The 18,978-nt window shown below is 55.2% G+C and overlaps 1 protein-coding gene and 1 pseudogene across 2 annotated transcripts in view; both read right to left on the reverse strand.

The window, feature by feature from the left end:
• LOC121166429 (A disintegrin and metalloproteinase with thrombospondin motifs 2) overlaps window positions 1-2,343 on the reverse strand; it is a 180,670-nt gene extending 178,327 nt beyond the window's left edge. For both annotated transcript variants that reach the window (XM_040995526.1, XM_040995525.1), the window contains exons 1-2: window positions 2,226-2,343; window positions 757-1,154 (exon numbers count right to left, since the gene is read on the reverse strand). In XM_040995526.1, the coding sequence (XP_040851460.1) occupies window positions 757-1,154; window positions 2,226-2,343 (516 nt within the window). The remainder of the gene's footprint in view (window positions 1-756; window positions 1,155-2,225) is intronic.
• The window catches only part of LOC121166446, a 1,182,205-nt pseudogene that overhangs the window by 312,955 nt on the left and 850,272 nt on the right, over window positions 1-18,978 (reverse strand).

Genomic DNA, 18,978 nt, shown 5'->3' on the forward strand with positions numbered 1-18,978 from the left:
ACCCCACCACCAGGTCCCAGCCCACCCTACTCCATCCCACCCAGTCTGTCTCCTGTCTCTCATGGGCTACCCCAACAACATCAAAAGCCCACAGGCACTAGAGCCTTCATTTCCAAATGCTCCCCTTGGCTCAAAATAGAGAGGAAAACCAACTTTTCAAATAAGCAGCTGGAGTTCAACAGGAAACCACAGCATCAAAAGCAGTGGCTCCCGGTCAGCCAGGGGTTGCAGAGTAACTGGGCACTCGAGCGCCAATGCCTGATTCCTGGGCTGGCACTATCAGCACGCACAGAAAGAGATAGTCTGTCAGCACATACGCCCCCCCACACACATACATATTACACAGGCTGAAACACTTCCACAGTTTTACACAGCACAGACCCCACAAGCACACACCTGCACGGGAGGCAGGCAACAGCACGTGCTTGCACACCCTGCCAATCCAAATCATCTGTGCGAATGGGTGCCCCGCCTGTGCCACACACACGGGCGTCAGCAAGCGCAGGGACGCATGCTCTGCCACTTGGCAAGCACTTTGGGGGACCTGACCCCACCTCTGAATACATAAACCACCCCAGCTCAGATCAGCAGAAATAACTTGCCTTCCAGCCAATCTCTTCATTGGGGTCCCCTCCTGCTCTCCCATCCCAGTCGAGATGCAGATGTGGTCTCAGTCCATGTTCTGCCTTCTCCAAGGACTTGCCGGGTAACCCCATTCCCAAACCCAGGCTCAGAAAGGAGCCAGCGCGCACTTACCAGCCCGTCGCAGTTGCTGAGCGCCACGGAGGAGGCTACGGGCAGATCCGCCACGTCTCCGATGTAGAGGCAGGTCCCAAGCAGGGGCTCCACGCGGGTGGCGCCAGAGTCACCCTGCCACTCCACCGTGGCGCCAGGCGCCACGAGGCGGACATTGGGCCGCAACCGCAGGTGCAGGTCTCGGCCGAAGACGGTGACATTGTAGAAGAGGCGGCCACCGGCATCCTCCTCGCTGTCTCCGGGGAAGTCCGGGGTCCCCACAGGGGCAGCCCTGCGGGCTCGTATTCCCACCCCGGCCGTCGTTGCTGCCGACACCACGTGGGACACCAAGCGGCCCTGGGCGTCAGTGCGCACCGGCACCGCCAGGATGCGCTCCGCTGCGGGCCCGAGGGGCCCTCCTGCAACAGGGAAGGGCGTTAGACCCGCCGAGACCGTGAGCCCTAGGACCGCGAGTGAACGCGGCAGCCCCCAGCCCCGCCCCACTGCCAGGGGAAGGGCCATTCCTTCCGCCCTGCGGCCCCTCAGAAGCTCCTACACTTCCCGGGCTTTCTCGCAATCAGGAAAGGATGTTAGCAAAGCCCCCCGCTCCAGAATCAAGCCGCCCTTCCCGCCCCCACCTCGGGGCCCGGCCGTGCCCCTCCGGGACCCTGCCAGCCAAGAGCTCTCCTCCCTGCCTTGATCCGGGACCAGGGCTCCATTAGTTCCTTCTCGCAGTTCCCCAGAGGACGGACTCCAGCAGAGCGTCCCCGGCCCCTTGAGCCCATCGTCCTTGGCAGGATGAGGGGCTGCTCCGAAGCCAAACCCCGCTGGCCCCCGTCAGTGCACCTCGTCCCCTCGGCTGCTCCCGCGGCCCGAGCGCCCTCGCCGCTGACTTGGAGCCCCCCCCCGGAGCACAGGCCGCCTGTCCTCCTTGTCCGGTGCTCGGTCAGCCTGCAGCCGGCTCCCGCACCGCCCCCCCCAACCGCGCGCACCCTAGGGCAAGCAGGGCACGGAGCAGGGTCCCGCCGGTCTCCGGGGATCCCGCTCTGGGGCGCCCCAGCAAAGCCTCAGGGCCCCCAGGCGGTGCGCTCTGCACCCAGCACCTCCCGAGCGTCCCCGGACCTGAGCTCCAGCACCGCCGCGCCCTGGCTCCCCGGGTCCCACCGGAGCTGGCTCTGCGCTTCCTGCCGTGGGGCTTTCCCGGCCCTCGGTCTTCACGCCGGTGCTCACCAGCAGTCGGCGAGTGCGTCCGGGCTCCCCACCTAACCGCGGCCAGAGACGCCCGGGTGAGGCGCGGGGCGCCCCCTGTGCGACCAACCCGGCCCCAAAGTTGGCCAACTTGGCCCCGGGCGGGGCGCGCCGGAGTTTGCCTAAGTCCGGCTGGACACTGCCTGGGGAGGGGGGCTGAGGGGCGAGGGGCAGGGCCAGTCGGCGGGGTCGCGGCGCCAGGGGTGGGAGACAGAGTAGGGAAAGGACCCGACCGCACCTACCTGAGGGGTCGGTGGCAGCGGCGAGCCGGGTGTTCGCGGGCGGCGGCAGCAGGAGCGGTAGCAGCAGCAGCAGAGCGGGGCAGAACAGGCGGCGAGCCGCTCCCGCCGGCGGATCCATGGCAGCCGGACCGCAACCGGGGCCCCGCACTCGCAGCCGGCGCGAAACTTCCCCGCGCGCCGCCCAGCCCACATCTGGGGGCAGCTGGAGCCGCCCGCAGCTGCAGCACCGCAGGGCGCGGGGCGGAGGAGGCGAGGCGCGGCGGGGAGGGCGGGGAGCGCGGAGGGAAGGCGGGGAGAGGGAAGCGGCGAGCGAGCGAGCGAGCGCGCGAGGGAGGCGGGAGGGCGGGCGACGGCGCGGAGGGGGAGGGCGGCGGCGGGCGCCTCAGCCTGCGGTGACCCGGCGCTTCTTGGCGCGGCCGCCGCCGCGGTGCCGGACTCTCAGCCGAGAAGAGAAGCCTCGAGGCGGCGGCCGAGAAGCACCGTGGGCCGTGCGGCCCGGGGCAGCCAGGGAACCCCGCCGCCCGCCAAGCTGGGCGTGCCGGGTGCCCTCGCGGGGAGAGGCGGCGGCCGGCGCATCCCCACCCGCAGAGTCCCGGGGCACAGGGGCCGTCCACTCCATCGTTACGAGGCCTGGGGAGTGGGCACGGGCGAAGGTCTGAGGGTGGAGTGGGGACTGGAACTGCCTCGGCTGGGCTCGCAGCCCAAGTGGAGGTCCGGGAGGCCAGATGATGCTGTTTGGGGAAGGGCCAGCTCCCTGGCTACCCCAAAGATCAACTTCTGTCAGGAACTGAGAGAACGGGCTAGCAAGGAGTTTTGAGCTTCTCTCTGCCTCCCCGCCCTCGTCGGGCCTCTGGGCAAGGCCTCCCACGCAGACGGGACGCTGTAGAGTTCCCATTCTCCATCCCACCTGGGCACTCCAGCCTCCTGGCCTGCCCCTTTCGGCCCTCTTCCTCTCCCAGCTGAGCAGCATCCAAGCCAGGGCAGGTTGGCTGCCAGAGCACTTTTCTGGCCAACTAGAATCTCTCGGTCCAGCAGGGCAGGGGCCCTGCCTGCGTGAGGTCCCCCGGAGGAAGCACACCTCCGCATTGTGGGCCCTCAGCTCCAGCCTCACTCCCCTCCCCCTCCATCCTTTGCTGCATCCTGCCCCAGGCCTGTGTGGCAGAGGATCCAGAGCTGATCCAGGCCCCTCCCTGCTGGCCAGAAAGGCCCAGTCTTTCGGGGAAACACATGACTTGCACAACTCAGTCTAGCTGCGATCGCTGGAGCCTGAGTGTGAGGGCACTGCGACTTGACAATGTCCTCACTGGAAAGCCTCTCTCACCTGAGGGTGTCAGGCTGGATCCGACCCCCAGCCATGGTGCACATTTGTTCAACAGTTGAGAAAGGTTAGAAGACTTCACAGAAAAAAAAAAAAAATGTAGCTTTTTGATTTGTCTTGAAAAAAACTGGCCACAGTAGGCACAGAGCCTATCCCATCCCTGCAAGTCCCATCCCTGGACTCCTGTCAGGCACCCCCCCCCCCGTGACCTCTAATGACCCAGCTGGTTGGGGACAGACAAACTTACAACTGGAATCCAAGTGCAACAGAGGAGCCCTGACTGCAGAGCCCGCACCCAGAAGGCCCTCCTGTGGGAAGTGGCATTGTGGACTCCTAGAGCCTGGGGAAACCTAGTGGCATGGAGCACCCAGCAAGGTGCTGTGCTGGGATGTCAGATGCATGCCTTCTGAGATGCATGGCCTTTTGTCCTCCCTGAACTCTCTCCTGCTTCAGGGGTCACTTGGAAAAAAATACGTATTTTCATTGGAAAGGCAGAGTTACAGAGAAAGGAGAACAGAGAAAAGGTCTTCCATCTATTGGTTCACTCCCCTAAATGGCCACAATGACCAGAGCTGGGCTGGTTCAAAGCCTAGAGTAGGAGCTTCCTGCCGGTCTCCCATGTGGGTACATGGCCATCCTCAGCTGCTTTCCCAGGCACATGAGGCAGGGAGCTGGAACAGAAGTGGAGCAGCCAGGACTCGAACCAGTGCTCATATGGGATGCTGGCACCACAGGAAGAGGCCTAGCACTATACTACAGCGCCAGTCAGGGCGTCACTTTCAACTACCTTGACCACTTTTGTGCCACATCCAGCTGCCCCTGCCACTATTTCTTCCATCAGCAGTTAATGATTTACTTTTTTTTTTTTTACCTTAAATGGAGAAGTCAACATCTTACCATAAAGTAGAGGCATCTGCAAAACATAAAAATAAAATGGGGGTGGGGAGGACATTATCAGATTCCAGCTACTACTGCATGCTAAGACACTGTGGCTGACAGATCAGCAAGTGTTACAGAAGTGTTAAGACAGACCAGCATGATGGCAGGATGAAAGAAGAGTAGAAAAGGAATTGCTTTCTCCTCGAGTGAGTCCCTGATATCTCCTGACAGGTGTACAAGACTGAATCATGCTGCACACCCTGGGATGCTCACTCTGGGAGAAGGAAGGCATCTGCCTGACACTCCTGACTCACCCGGGGCAGCTGTCCCTCCGCACATCACATCTGGCCTCTTGAGACTCCACCCAGACACAATCATGAGCCCTCGGCCTTAGCAGGTATGAATGAGAGACAGACCACCCTCCTTGCAGCCTGAGCTTGTGTCCCAGAAGTGATACCCAACAAGACTGAGTGGATGAGTAAGAAAGACATGCACCTGAAGGTACAGGTAAGTGCTCAGGGGGAAAAGGCTTGCAGCTTCCTGATCATCTGTTCTGTGCTTCAAAGGAAGGAAGGAAGGAAGATACCTCTGATTGCAAACTGCCAGGATTCAAATATTTCCCTCTTCTGGAAGATGCCCCCACCACCAACACACACTGCTGTCCACACCCTCTCTCCTCTCCAACAAGCAGGGTGCAAATCCCCGAGCATTGTCAGCACTTGGTCTGTCTCATAGAAACTAAGGACTGTGGAGGCCACCTCCACTCGGACACTTGGTTAGTGCATGCTGCATGTATTTTGTTTTGTCTAATTTGAGAGCCAAAGGGAGATGTCTGAATGCCCACAATGACTGACTAGGGGCTGGCTGAGGGCTGGAGCTAGTAGACAGAAACTCAATCTGGGTCTCCCACATAGGTGGTAGAAGTCGAGTTACTTGAGCCATTACTATTGCCTCCCAAGGTCTGCACTGGCTAGAAGCTACTACTGTCAGGAGCCAGAACTGGGAATCAAACACAGGCCTTCTTAACAGCCTCCACCACACCCGTTGGTCTACACCTGCCTTTGCTCTTGCTGGTTGCCAGCCTGCTCCCTGGAGGCACCAGAACTGCAGCTCTGATATATAACAGCTCAGCGTTTGGGGGAAGTGAGAAGTTGAGCCCTTGGAAGTCTCCCCAGGACTGTGGCATGCAGAGATGGGGAGCTTTGCCAGTCATCCTGAGTGTCACAAGGTGCCCCAGGGTCCTGTCAGCTCTTTCTGTTCCTGGAGCAAGGTCCCTGCATTCTCTGGGAGACCCAGGGTTCTCTGTCTTCTGGCCCTTATCTGCCAGCACAGACTTTGGAAAACTATCCCTGGACCCTGATGCTCACACAGAAAGCAGCCCCTCCGAAGGTCATCTACCTTCGGGACAAGGTCATCTTCCTCTGCAGGACTTGCCAAGCCAATCAGCAAGTAAACTCCAGAGCCTGGCCTCTTGCGGCCCCGGGGGGTGGGGGTGGGAGGGTCCCCTGGTCTGCTTGGTAGAATATACCAAGTATGAGGGGCTAATGACCTTGTCATGGGGGGCCTCAGAAACTAGTAGCCCTGTCCAGCTCCACAGCTGGCAAACAGCAGGTGCAGTGGCCCCGTCAGATGCGCTGGCAGCATTCCGGCAAGGAATGGCCCTTGGTAAGCAATCTGCCAGGGGAATGCTGATCCAACAGAACATGCTGGTCAGGTGGCCTGCAGGGAGCGTCCTTCCTGCTCCTTCTTGAGTTTCCTAGCCCTTGCCAACCCACGCGTGCACTGACACACTAGGAGTTGTGTCGTTGGCTAGGTGAGAGGGAAGAAGGGGGCGTGTCTGGGCAGCAGCTTTTTCCTCATTGTGTTCCAAACCAGGCAGTTCCATGCTTCTGGGATCAAATCTGCCTGAAAGTGGAAGATGGAGCCCTTTAGGGCCAGCACTGTGGCATAGGAAGTAAAGCCACATCCTGTAAAGCCAGCATCCCACATGGCACTTTTTCTTCCCATCCGCTTTCTGCTGGTGCATCTGGAAAAGCAACAGAGGATGGCCCATTTGGGGGACCCATAGCTGGCTCCTAGCTTTGGCCTGGTCCAGCACTGGCTGTTGCAGACATCTGGGGAATTAACCAATATATTCCTGATCAATCTCTCTCTCTCTCTCTGACTTTCAAAATAACTAAATGTCTTTTAAAAAAATATGAACTCCCATGGGGTTGGCACAATGACTCAGTTGGTAAATCTTCTGGGTGTAAGCACCAGCATCCCATACAAGTGCCAGTTTATGGGCCAGCTGCTCCATTTCCTATCCAGCAACCTGCTTATCACCCAGGAAAGCAGTGGAGGATGGCTCAGAACCTTGGACCCTGCACTCACATGGCTCCTAGCTTTGATCAGTTTCGTTCCAACAAAAATAAATAAATCTTTTTAAAACTGGAGTCCTTGAAGTGTGGAGGCTTGGGGATCCAGGCTTAGTCAGCACTTCTGTGAAGACAAAGCTGGAGTCTCAGACTCAACCTAAGCAGTGATGATCTGGGGAAGACAGTACTCAATGTCCACCTGTGATTCTGCCCTTGCCCATGTGTTCAATGGAGCAAAGGATTTTTTTTTAAGATTTATTTATTTGTATTTATTTATTTATTTTATTGGAAAGGCGGATATACAGAGAGGAGAGACAGAGAGGAAGATCTTCTGTCCGATGATTCACTCTCCAAGTGAGCGCAACGGCCCATGCTATGCCAATCCGAAGCCAGGAGCCTGTTCTGGGTCTCCCACGCGGGTGCAGGGTCCCAAAGCTTTGGGCCGTCCTCAACTGCTTTCCCAGGCCACAGGCAGGGAGCTGGAAGGGAAGCGGGGCTGCCGGGATTAGAACCGGCGTCCATATGGGATCCCGGGCGTGCAAGGCGAGGACCTTAACCCCTGCGCCACCGCGCTGGGCCCAGATTTATTTATTTTTATTGCAAAGTCAGATATACAGAAAGGAGGAGAGACAGAAAGATCTTCCATCCATTGAGTCACTCCCCAGGCGACTGCAATGACTGGAGCTTAACCAATCTGAAACCAGGAAGCCAGTAGCCTCTTCCAGGTCTCCCACATGGGTGCAAAGTCCCAAGGCCTTGGGTCATCCTCAACTGCTTTCCCAGGCCACAAGCAGGGAGCTAGACGGAAAGTGGAGCTGCTGGGATTAGAACCAGTGCCCATATGGGATCCTGGTGCATTCAAAGCAAGGACTTTAGCCACTAGGCTGCCTTGCCAGGCCCAGAGCAGGGTTTTAAAGGCCTATCTAGGCATGGTAGGCAGTGATACTCTGGGCCCCTTGAACCAGGGTCTAGGTCCCAGGGTTCACCCATGGCTGGTGCCAGGGGCTATTTGGCCCAATATTCCCATCTGGGAAAGGCTTCCAGGTCCCTTAAGTTACTCTTGTCTGACAGTGAGCCAGGCTGTGTAAACCATAAGAAAACGTAGCAGCTAAATTCCTGGGATTTCTGTAGGTTTGGTTTTTCCAGGGCAGCAGAGACCTTGACCCCTGGTAGGAGGATAGCCAGCTGATTTCCCTCTGCTCTGTGGGTTACCACAGATGCATGGCCAAGATGGGTGGGGGGATGAATGAACAAGCTGCATTAATAATACAGGGCAAGCTGGACGCTGGGACTGTGTGTGTCTGTGTCAGTTTATGAATGGAAGTGCGCTAGTGCCAACCAACCCGCTCTGTGCCGCTCTGCATCTGTTCCCATGCAGCTGCACGGTGTTCACAATCCACTTCTCATATAGCAGTCCCCAGGGGTAACTTGTGCAGGGTATGGTTCCATTGTACAGTGGGGGTTGTGCTCACAGCCTTTGCCAAGACTTTCTGGATCTTTACCTACTTCTTACAATCCAAGGACTTCGCCCCATAGTCCTGGTTCCCAACTTCACCAGACCCTCAAGATCTCTGGCCTTCCAGGCTTTGCTTCCTCTAGGTCACCCTCTCTGGGTCAAGTTCCTCCCAGGCAGCGCAGCTCATTGACCCTGCCCAGTTCACAGCATTCAGAGCTGGGCTCTTTAAGGGGTAACAACTTCCAGCAGGGACTGGGGTGGTGCAGCCAGCACAAGACCCCTCACTGGAAGGAGGGCCCTTCTTCATTGGCACACGCACTGAGACGCCCTATCCACTCCCCAGGCCATGTAAGTGATACTCATAAGTGGGTGCTGAGCACAATGACTGAGACACCTCTTGGGATTGCCACGTCCCATATTGTCATGCCAGAGTTCAATTTCTGGCTCCACTTCCAGTTTCCTGTTAATGTGCACCTTGGAAGGCAGCAGGTAATGGTTCAATTCATTGGGTTCTTGCCACTCATGTAGGAGACTCAGACTGAGTTCCAGCTTCCTGCCTTCAGCCTGGCCCTGTGCTGGCTGCTGAGGGTATTTTAAGAGTAAACTAGCACGTAGAGATGTTTCCATCTCATTCTGTCTGTCTGTCTCTCTCTCTTTTCCTTACAAGTCAAACATAAAAATAAATAATTTGTCAGAGTTGATATCGGGGCACTGAATACAACTTTAAAAATAAATAAAATGAAGGAACTGGGCTTCCTGTTCCCTGAAGAAGAGTGTGCCCTTCCTCCAATGATTTCAAAATCCAGAGAAACTTCTGTTGCCATGCCCACTCAGCAGGCCCCAGGTCCCCTCAGGGCTGACCCCAGCCTGCTCCTCCCTGGGCTGGCTCACTCTTTCCAATGGATCCCAGAGTCTGTCTAGACTGCGTTGAGTCCACTTCAGCATGAAAATGCCATTCCCCCACTCACCCAGCACACCGGTATCAAGAGCCCCGACACCTTGGCTGTGCCCTACTCACACTCTCCCGGGCCCCATGACTGCCATCTCCACCCTCCACGCCAGCCTGCAGCTGGGCCCCCTCGGTCCCCTCGGCCCCTCCTCGCCACCATGCCCTGACATTGATTCTGGGCCTCAAGGACTTCGTTCCTGTGAGATGGACAGATGAGCATCTTTTCACGCCCCTCAGGGCTGCCGTTAGACACTTGTATGTCTGGGCCAGCATGTGCTCGCTTACTCTGCACTCACAGTTGGTGTGAGCAGCCTCCCCACAGGCTGGGCCCTGAGGTGGATTTCTAGAGTAGGGTACTGCGGACTGCTGGCTGCCAGCTGAGTACACTAGGAAATGGAAACTCCATTTCCTGCTCACCACACAGGCAACTCCAGTTCTACTTTCTAGGCACCTGCCCTCAGGTACCTTCCAACACCTCCACACATCTCAATATCTTTGGGTGTATCATGGGCAGATTTGAGGCTTAAGCCATGTAACTCTGCATGAAAGATTCAAAACTCATTGGGCCTGGCATGGTAGCCTAGTGGCTAAAGTTTTTGTCTTGCGTGCACCGGGATCCTATATGGGCACCAATTCATGTTCCGGCAGCCCCGCTTCCCATCTAGCTCCCTGCTTGTTGCCTGGGAAAACAGTCGAGGACAGCCCAAGGCCTTGGGACCCTGCACCCACGTGGGAGACCTAGAGGAGGCTCCTGGCTTCAGATTGGTTAAGCTCCAGACATTGTGGCCACTTGGGAAGTAAATCAGCAGATAAAAGATCTTCCTCTCTGTCTCTCCTCCTCTCTGTATATCTGACTTTCCAATAAGAACAAATAAATCTGAAAAGAAAAAAATACTCATAACATGGCCAGTTGTCAGCGCCTGTGGCCTCAGCTGTCATCATGCTTCAGCTCTTCCTGCCCGTGGATACACAAAACCATGGCAGGCCATGTGTGAAGGACTGTGGGCAGGCTCCTCCACTGACCCAAGCCTATCCTCCCCGTATCGTTCAGTCAGGTGGGCATTAAGATACTACATGGTGGTATAGTCAACCAAGCCTTCACCTTGCAGCACCAGCATCCCATATGGATACCAGTTTGTGTCCTGGCTGCTCCACTTCTGATCCAGCTTCCTGGTTATGGACTGGCAAAGCAGTGGAGGGTGGCTCAGGTACTTGGGCCCCTGCACCTACGTAGGAATCCTGGAAGAAGTTCCTGGTTTCAAATTGTCTCAAATCTGGCTGTTGTGACCATTTGGGGAGTAAACCAGCAGATGGATGATCGATCTCTTTCTTTCTCTCTTTACTTCTCTATAAATCCACCTTGCAACTAAAAATAAATAAATCAATACACAGATACTACCTGGAATGTGTGTATAGAGTGCCTGGATTCAGGCCCCAGTTCTGCTCTTAAGGGTACACAGCTGGACAGAACCCTTGAATGCAGTGCTCACCAATGCATAGGATTCAAAGGTGCTGCTGCAACTTCAGCCCTCCTGCACGCAGACTTGAGCATCTTCCCTTGAGTGACCACTCTGCTAGAAGGAAGAGTGGAATCAGGATGGTACCCGGTGCACTGGAGGCTGCCAAATAGTGGTTCACCATGTCATTTTAAGATCAGGGGCCAGCATTGTGGCAAAGCAGGTAAAGCCATGGTCTACAATGCCAGCATCCAATATGGGCACAAAATGGTGTCCCAGATGCTCCACTTTCCATCTAGCTCTCTGCTTAATGCCCTGGGAAAGTACCAGAGGATAGTGCAAGTACTTGGGTTCCTACTCCTCTGGGAGGCCTGGATGAAGCTCCTGGCATCAGGCCATCTCCTGGCTCTCATTGTCCCCACCTCGTCTCCATCCTCAGCCCACCTCTGCGCTTTTCAGTGAGGGAACCAAGCCGGAGCCTCGGCCCTCCAGTGGCCCCTTTGTGACCTGGGACAAAGGCGCCCCCTGCTGCCCACTGGCAGCCTGAGGAAGGGGCATTCCCCAGGGCCTCCAAGCCTGAGGCTGGTAGCACGGGGCGCTGAGGAGGAAACAGGAAAGCAGCAGCATGGGGTGAAGGCTGCAGGGCTCACAGGCGTCCCCACCATGTCAAGGTTAGTGTGAGCCAATCCAAGACACTCTATGAACAATGTCCCCAGGAGACCAGAGGTGAAAGTTCTCATTTGCACATGCACCTACGTGTGTGTGCACACATGTCCCAACACGTGCGCAGAAGGCCTGCAGACAGACTCCCACCTGCAGCCCGCCAACACCCCACGCAGCGCTCAGGCTTCCCTAATTGCATTTCTGAAAATGAGATGGAGGAAATCGAATGACTTTGAGGCAGCCGCTGTTCCCCCATGGCGAATTCCCATCTCCGCTCTGGAGGGCTGTGCGGCAGAGCAGCCTCAAGTCCTCATCCAAGCCCAGAAGCTCCTTAGCAACCCCCGGCAGGGTCCAGGCTACGAGCTGGCTGCAGTCTCAGCCAGCAGTCTGCGGGGCTTGGCTGGCCATGTCCTTACCTGCCCTAGCTAGCCAGGAAGATCTTGGCTGGGAGCTGATGGCTCACCTGAGGGTGGTGGTAATGAACTTCCCCCCACTGCCCACTGTCACAGGCATACACACCTGCTGCTCTGTTTGCTGGAGGCAGATGAGCCCATTCCCCACTTCCTCCCCCAACCCCCCCCCACCATGTGGCTCTCTGTTCTGAGTCCCTGCCCCCACCCCGTCCAGGACTGCACATCTCCTAATGATGGTGGAGCTCAGGGTCCCTGTCCCAGGCTTTGGAGCATCCTTGACCCCTATGTGCCAGGGTTGGACAGGGTAGCCCTGCCCCCTGGGTCATCCCGCCCTACCCCACAGCCCCTGTGATGGGCACCCCCTCCTCCAGCATGCGCTAGATCCCTCACTGCACCCGGTGTTTCAGACCCATGGTGTCACCTTTGGTTGCTGAGCAGGCATTTTGCATTATCAGCTACACTGTGACACTGGGGTCAGCTGAACCTCTCGATCTTTATTTCTTTTAAGATTTATCTGTTTTTTTGTTTTTGTTTTTGTTTTTTTTATCAAAAGGTGAACTAATTGTGAGAAGGAGAGACAAAGATCTTCCATCTGCTGGTTTACTCCCCAAGTGGTTGCAACAGCTGGAGCCAAGCCCGATGCGGAATCAGGAGCCAGGAGCCTCTTCCACATGGATGTTGGGTCTCAAAGATTTGGGCTGTCCTCTACTGCTTTCTCAGGACACAGTCAGGGAATTGGATGACAAGTGGAGCAGCCAGGACACAAACCAGCTCCCATATGGGATCCTGGCACATGCAAGGTGAGGATTTAGCCACTAGACTATTACTCCAGGCCCTCGATATTTTTAACAGAAGCATGGTTAACTCCTACTCCCCACCATAAACTAGATATCAACAGTCTTGACAGCCCCAGTGTCACTGGTGAATATGTCAGAAGTCAAACACAAATGGTTGGTGACAAGGCCCCAGGGACACAGCCTGGCTCCGAATCGTTTGAATCCTGCTGGGGCTTGAGAGACAGAGCACATACGTCAGACCTGCTAGGCTGGACCAGTCATTAGATAGGCCAGCCCTGTCGTCAGATAGGCCGGGCTGGTCATCAGGTCTGCCCGGGAGAATACTGCGAACTCCAGCAGCCACAGAGAGAGAAGGGCAACCTGGTTCAGGACTCATCAGAGGGAGGCTAGGGTGCAGGTTCGAGTCCCAGCTGCTGCACTTCCCGTCCAGGTCCCTGGGAAAGTAGTGGAGAGTGATCCAAGTGCTTGGGGGAGATTAGATGGAGTTCTTGGCTCTTGGCCTCTGGCTTTGACCTGGTCCAACCTTGGCTATTGCGTGCCTTTGGAGAATGAACCATGGATAGACGATTCGTGCTCTGTCTTTCCTGACACATGCTGTCAGACAATCTGCTACAGCCAAGAGACCTCACTGCCACTAGAGACAGGGCCTCAGCCCCACTGTGCCTCAGGTCTCAGGCTTGCTGGACCCAACCTTGACCCAACCTGGGCCGTGGGCCACAGTCCTGTTTGGCCCCAGGACTTCCCTACTTTGCCCTCTAACTTGGGTATAAGCCTGCTGGACCTGGGTCCTAGGCCTCATGAGCCCTGGATGCTCGCCTCTCCCAGTCATAGTCCTGCCCACCTGGGCTCTTATCACCACACTCCAGTGAAGCCCTCCTTTCCTCTTCTTCATGGGAAAGCCAAAGCTCTTGAGCAAATGCCCTCCTGCAGGACGAGCGGTGGTCTGGGAGAAACAAGTACACGCCCCCCCCCCCCAGCCTTGCTACTGGGGTTGCTGCTAACTGCTGCGACACTGTCGGGGCTGGCCCGCAACTCAGCAGCACAGAACGTCCATGTGCCAAAGCTCCCCACCCACCCACCCCGGGTTGCATAATTTTCCAGCTGTTCCCAGGGCTTTTGCGTTCCTTCGTCTGGCAGATTTCACCAGCCAGATATAAAAGTTATATAGATGTAAATATAAAGCCGAGCATATGTGTGCACTGAAGCACCAAGTGTGAAGGCAGGCAGGGAAGGAGGTGGGGACGGGGACTCAGCAAAAAGGCAGATGAAACAAGTGTAAACATTTTGAATGCCACCTTCTCGACGTCTGGGAGAGAAATGAACTTGGACTTCACGTAAATGTAAAGCAAGACGTCCATCCAGCAAAACCAGCTCAGATTTGCCTGCGCTGAATTCTCTGCATCTCCCCTGGGAGGTTTCTTTCTCTCCCTTTTTCTCTGCTTCCGCTCACTTTGCTTGTGCTCACTTCGACTACCTAGAGAAGAGAGGCGCCTAAAGGCCACATAGTCTCAACACAGGGGCTGAAAGGCCTCAAGGTGACCAAAGGACAGTGTCTCCAGGTTAAGACCAGCCACAGGGACACCATCCACACCTCCTGCAGCACTAGGGCCCTGGCTGGCCCCTGGAACCCTTTGGGCTGGAGCACCTCAGACAGGCCCCTCTGCCCCCGGGGCCAGGATTCACCATAGCCATAGGCAGGCAGAGGGACACCCCGGGGCACGGTGGCAGCTTGCAGCAGCAGCCTGCCCACAGATTTGTCTGGTGGGGGCAGTGCCATTTTTCAGATTGAGCTATATACAGACATATCAAAATCAGGAATGCTCAGATTCGCAGTCAAGACACTCAGTTCCCTTTCTTTCTTTCTTTCTTTCTTTCTTTCTTTCTTTCTTTCTTTCTTTCTTTCTTTCTTTCTTTCTTTCTTTCTTTCTTTCTTTCTTATCCTTCCACCTTAGGTTCTGTGGTTTGATGGCCTGGGTTGTGAATTCTTTTTTTTAAAAAGCTTTAGTTATTTATTTAAAAACCGGAGTTACTCCAGAGAGGGGGAAATACACACACATGAGAGGGGTGGGGAGAGAGTCTTCGTTCTGCTGGTTCCCTCTCCAGGGCAAGCTCAGGGTGAAGTCAGGGATCAGGAGCTTCTTCCTGGTCTCCCACAAGGGTGCGGGAGCCTGTGTGCTTGGGCCATCTTCCACCTGCTTTCCCAGATGCATTAGCTGAGGGCTATATCAGAAGTGGAACAACCAGGACATGAACTGGCACCCACATGAGATGCTGGTGTTGCAGGCAGCAGCGTTACATGCTACACCACAATGCCAGTGCCTGGGTTCCTTTGGCTAGAATTAGATATTTGTGCTAGGCTTGCAGTCCAGCATGATCGTGGAGCGAGATGGGAAGAGGCCACTTGTCACTCTGCCCCTTCCCCACTTGCATGATGTAACCACTGTCCCCAGAACACTGCCTCGCAAACCCCAGTGGGATGAAGGACAGAGCCATACTCGGGCTCCCAGCTCTGCATGCTAGCCACTGCAGCTCTGCTCCACATCAGTTCCTGTTGGGTCCACTGTGTGGGGACAGCAGCTCTCACAGGGGAAGTCAGAGCTTCTAGAAAGGGACTAGATGATGCTAGTGCGGGCCTGGGCTCATTACCATGCCCATGTCACTTCCACCTCTGTCTACCGCCCTGCACATCAAGGGTGAATTAAGGCAGAAGACTCTGTCCCCAAACCTGTGGCAATGGCTGTGAAGAGGGGGATGGGCACTGCGTGAAATGCTGTGCCCCCAAATGCAGGTCCATCCGGCAGTTGGGGAGAGGTCCTGCCTCCAAAATGAAGTCGTGACAGCTGGAGCAGGTATAGGTACGTTCACACTGGATGGGGGCGGCCCCCAACGCCACATGAGGTAGAGACACAGAGACACACCAGGCAGAATGCCAGGGGATATGAGAGGCAGACACTGAGATGAGGGGGTTGCCAGGGCAGCCACAGCTCTGGGCTGAGGTTTGTCCCCTCCTCTCCAGATTCACATGTGGAAGCCCTGAGACCCAGTGCCTGAGACCCATGTGCTGGGAGGGCTTTGCAGAACAGTGAGCTCGCAGGCCCTAAGCTAATGGAAGAGCTCATCTGTAAGAGGGACCAATGTCTAGTACTCTTGCTGTCTGTCTCAGCCACTCCACCTGTGCAAGATGCAATGGTGTCCTGCTAGCCAGAAAGCAGGTGGGTTGGTACCATGGGCTTGGGCCTCCCAGCCCACTCGGAACTGTGAGACACTCATTCCTGTTGTGTGGGTGGTGCTGTGGCACCACAAATTAAGTAGCTGCCTACATGCTGGCATCCTATATGGGTTCAAGTCCCAGTTGCTCCACTTCTCATCCTGCTTCCCAATGATGCAACCAGGAAAGCAGCCAAGGATGGCCCAAAGGCTTGGGTTCTTACACCCACAAGGGAGACCAGTATGGAGCTTTAGGCTCCTGACTTTGGCTTGGCCCAGCCCTGATGGTTGTGGCCATTTGGGAAGTGAACCAGTAAGCAGAAGATTCTCTCTCCCCATCCCCTATCTTCCTCTCCTTGTCTTTCTCTATAACTCTGCTCTCGAAATAAATAACTCTTATTAAAAAAAAAAAACTTGTTTCTTGTTTTAGCCAGCCAGCTATAGTACATGTTATGGTATTATCACATGGGCAGCCTGATGGAGCCACCAGCCACCAGCAACTGGAACAAATTCTCTCTCAAAGCCTTAGAACCTTCTGGAACCAACCCTGACAATACCTTGATTCCAGACGTCTGGCTGCTGATTTAGCAACTTTTATTGCTTTAAGTCATCTGAGTTTATAATGCATTGTCAGGACTGCCCTAGACAGCTAAGATGGGATGCAAATCAGGGATAGCAATGCCACCTCCCGACTGTCCTCTTGGACACAGAAACCTAGGCCTGTCTGCTACAGTGAATGTGCTCCCTCCATTGCTGCTGTGCTACAAACTTGGTCCCTGAGGTAATGGTGTATGGAGCCTGGCAGCTCACAAGAGCTCCTTGTAGATTGGGAGCTTTCGGGAACTACTCTCGGTCTCTCTCACTTATTGACACCCAGGGTCTGGCCAGGAAGCCCCCCTCGGATGCTGAGGCCTTGGTCTTGGACTGTCCAACTTCAGACTGTGAGGGAGTAGATTTCTGCCCTTCATGCATGACTCAGCCTCAGGCATTCCGTGTCATACAGCCCCACAAGGACAGAGACACTCTCACCAAGCACCATACACACCACAGTGTGCACGTGCAGCCCAAAGCCCTCGAGGTCTTGTCCAGACCCAGAATCTCATCTGCTAGTCCTGGATCAGGGTTAGAGAGGGACATGCTCCTGGCCCTCCCCCACATTGACCCTGAGCTTTCTCACTCCCACTCCATGGAAACAGGCCGTGGGAGCACAGCAGAAAGCATCAAGAGGGGCAGGGACAGGAGCCAGGCAGTTACTGGTCCTTACCAGAGAAATGCCCACAGGTGTCACCCCAGGGACAGCGGGCGTCCTGCGCTGAGCTACAGTTCACTCTGTGAGAGGACCCTCTTCCCTTGTTGCATTCTTTCCTGTCTTCAATGCTCATTCTGAGAAGGACACCAAAGAGCACACCCTCACGACTTTCTCAGCTTCCATCTAGCTCGTCATGAGTAGGTGGTCCAGAGATCTTGTATTTTAAGTGTTCTTTGTCTCTCTTAACCCACACCCATAACTTCGACCAATATAGTGCCCTCAAATACTGTGGGAATGTGTCTGACATCATGCATCAGAGATCAAGTCCACAACTCATGTCTCTCTCTGCACTTAAATTGCGTTGTTGGGGAGAAGCATAGGCCATGCCACTTGGCTTTTTGGTATTTCTGGAAGGTTTCCTGCTCATCTATTCATTCTTTCAGAGATCACACAGCAGGTGCTAGGTGTGCCTTTGATGATGCTTTGAGCTACATATGTATCCTTTGGTTTTTAAAATTTTATGTATTGTAGTTAAAAGGCATAGGTAGATAGAGCAAGACACACATAGATCTTTCATCTGTTGTTTCACTCCTCAAGTGATCACAATAGTCAGGGCTGGGCCAGGCCAAAACCTGGAGCCTGGTCTCCCACATCGGTACAGATACCTAAGCATTTGAACCATCTTGTGTTGCTTTCCCAGGCACACTGGGAGGAAGCTGGGTTGGAAGTGGAGCAGCTGGGATTTGAAATGGCACTTCTATGGGATGCCAGCATTATAGATGTGGGCTTCACTCAAGGTTTAACTCCCAGGGTATATTTAAACAGTAACAGGTTGACTGGACTTTTACCCCAGGCTGTCTTAAATTTGGACTTTTTGATTGTGTGGGAAGGCCAGAGATGTGGAATCATTTTCCAACCCCATAAATTCCACACTAATCAGTCCCTCTCTCCCTTTTCAATCAAAGAGGCCAGGTTTTTCCTGGGCCACCTCTTCTCTGGGAATGCCTATCCAGTGCAAACAGCAAGAGCCAACAGGTTCCTCTAACACCCCACTTGGACACACCCAGCTCAAGGCCACCAGGGCACAGGTGCATATTCTAGCCACCAAGCTGCTGCAAGTAACAGTTTTAGCAAGCATCTCACCACTTCCTCACAGAAGCGTGTCATTCTGCTATCGCCCTGGAACAGCTCTGGTTCCGAAGCCAACGCCACATATTGTGGGTTTCTGTTCTAGGTACCATTTTCCGCAGCAGTTAACCATTGGCACGATAACACTGCATAATAAACCGCCCCTGAAGCCTGGCAACTTGAAGTAGCAAGCACGGATTCTCGGCTCACGGCTCTGCTTCTGCGTGTGTGTGTGTGTGTGTGTGTGTGTGTGTGTGTGTGTGTGTGTGTGTGGCGGGAGATGGTGGGGACCAGGTTGAGGAGGCAGCAGCCACTGAGAGAAGCTCACCTCATGGAGGTTAGAAGTTTCTGGAAAAGTAAGAAAACCAGTTCCATGTCACAGCCACCCACCCATGCTACTTCAGACCAAGCCTTTGTATAGAAAGGACTCTGGACTACAGTGGACACATCTGTAACGTCACCTGGCAGAGAGCTTGGTGACCGGCTAGGGGCTGAGGGTGGATGGAGGCAATGGAGTGGCCAGTGCTGTCCAATGCAGTGGACATTGTCCCCATCCAATGCTACTATCCACCTTGGGTAAGTCCCGGTGGTTATACCCCAGTGGGAGTGGGGGTGGAAGTTGAGGGGCAGTAAGGACCTCTGCCCTTTGGCTCTCCCAGATCTCCTTCCTCATGAAGAGAGTTTAGAGCCTCTGACCAACACAGGAATGAGGGAGAGAGGAAGGTGCAAGACAGAACCACGGAGGAGCTACTTCTGGCCCCTGGGGGTGGGGGTGAGAGCACTGCATGTCCTGCTACCCTTGGGCTTCTGGAGTCAGGCACCAGCTGTGTCCTGGGCATCAAGCCCCCAGAGGGCTTCCCTGGGGGTTCTGCATCCAGCT

This window comes from Ochotona curzoniae, unplaced genomic scaffold (assembly GCF_017591425.1).
Source record: "Ochotona curzoniae isolate NIBS_2020 unplaced genomic scaffold, NIBS_Ocur_1.0 patch14, whole genome shotgun sequence".
In the NCBI taxonomy this organism is placed as follows: Eukaryota; Metazoa; Chordata; class Mammalia; order Lagomorpha; family Ochotonidae; genus Ochotona; species Ochotona curzoniae.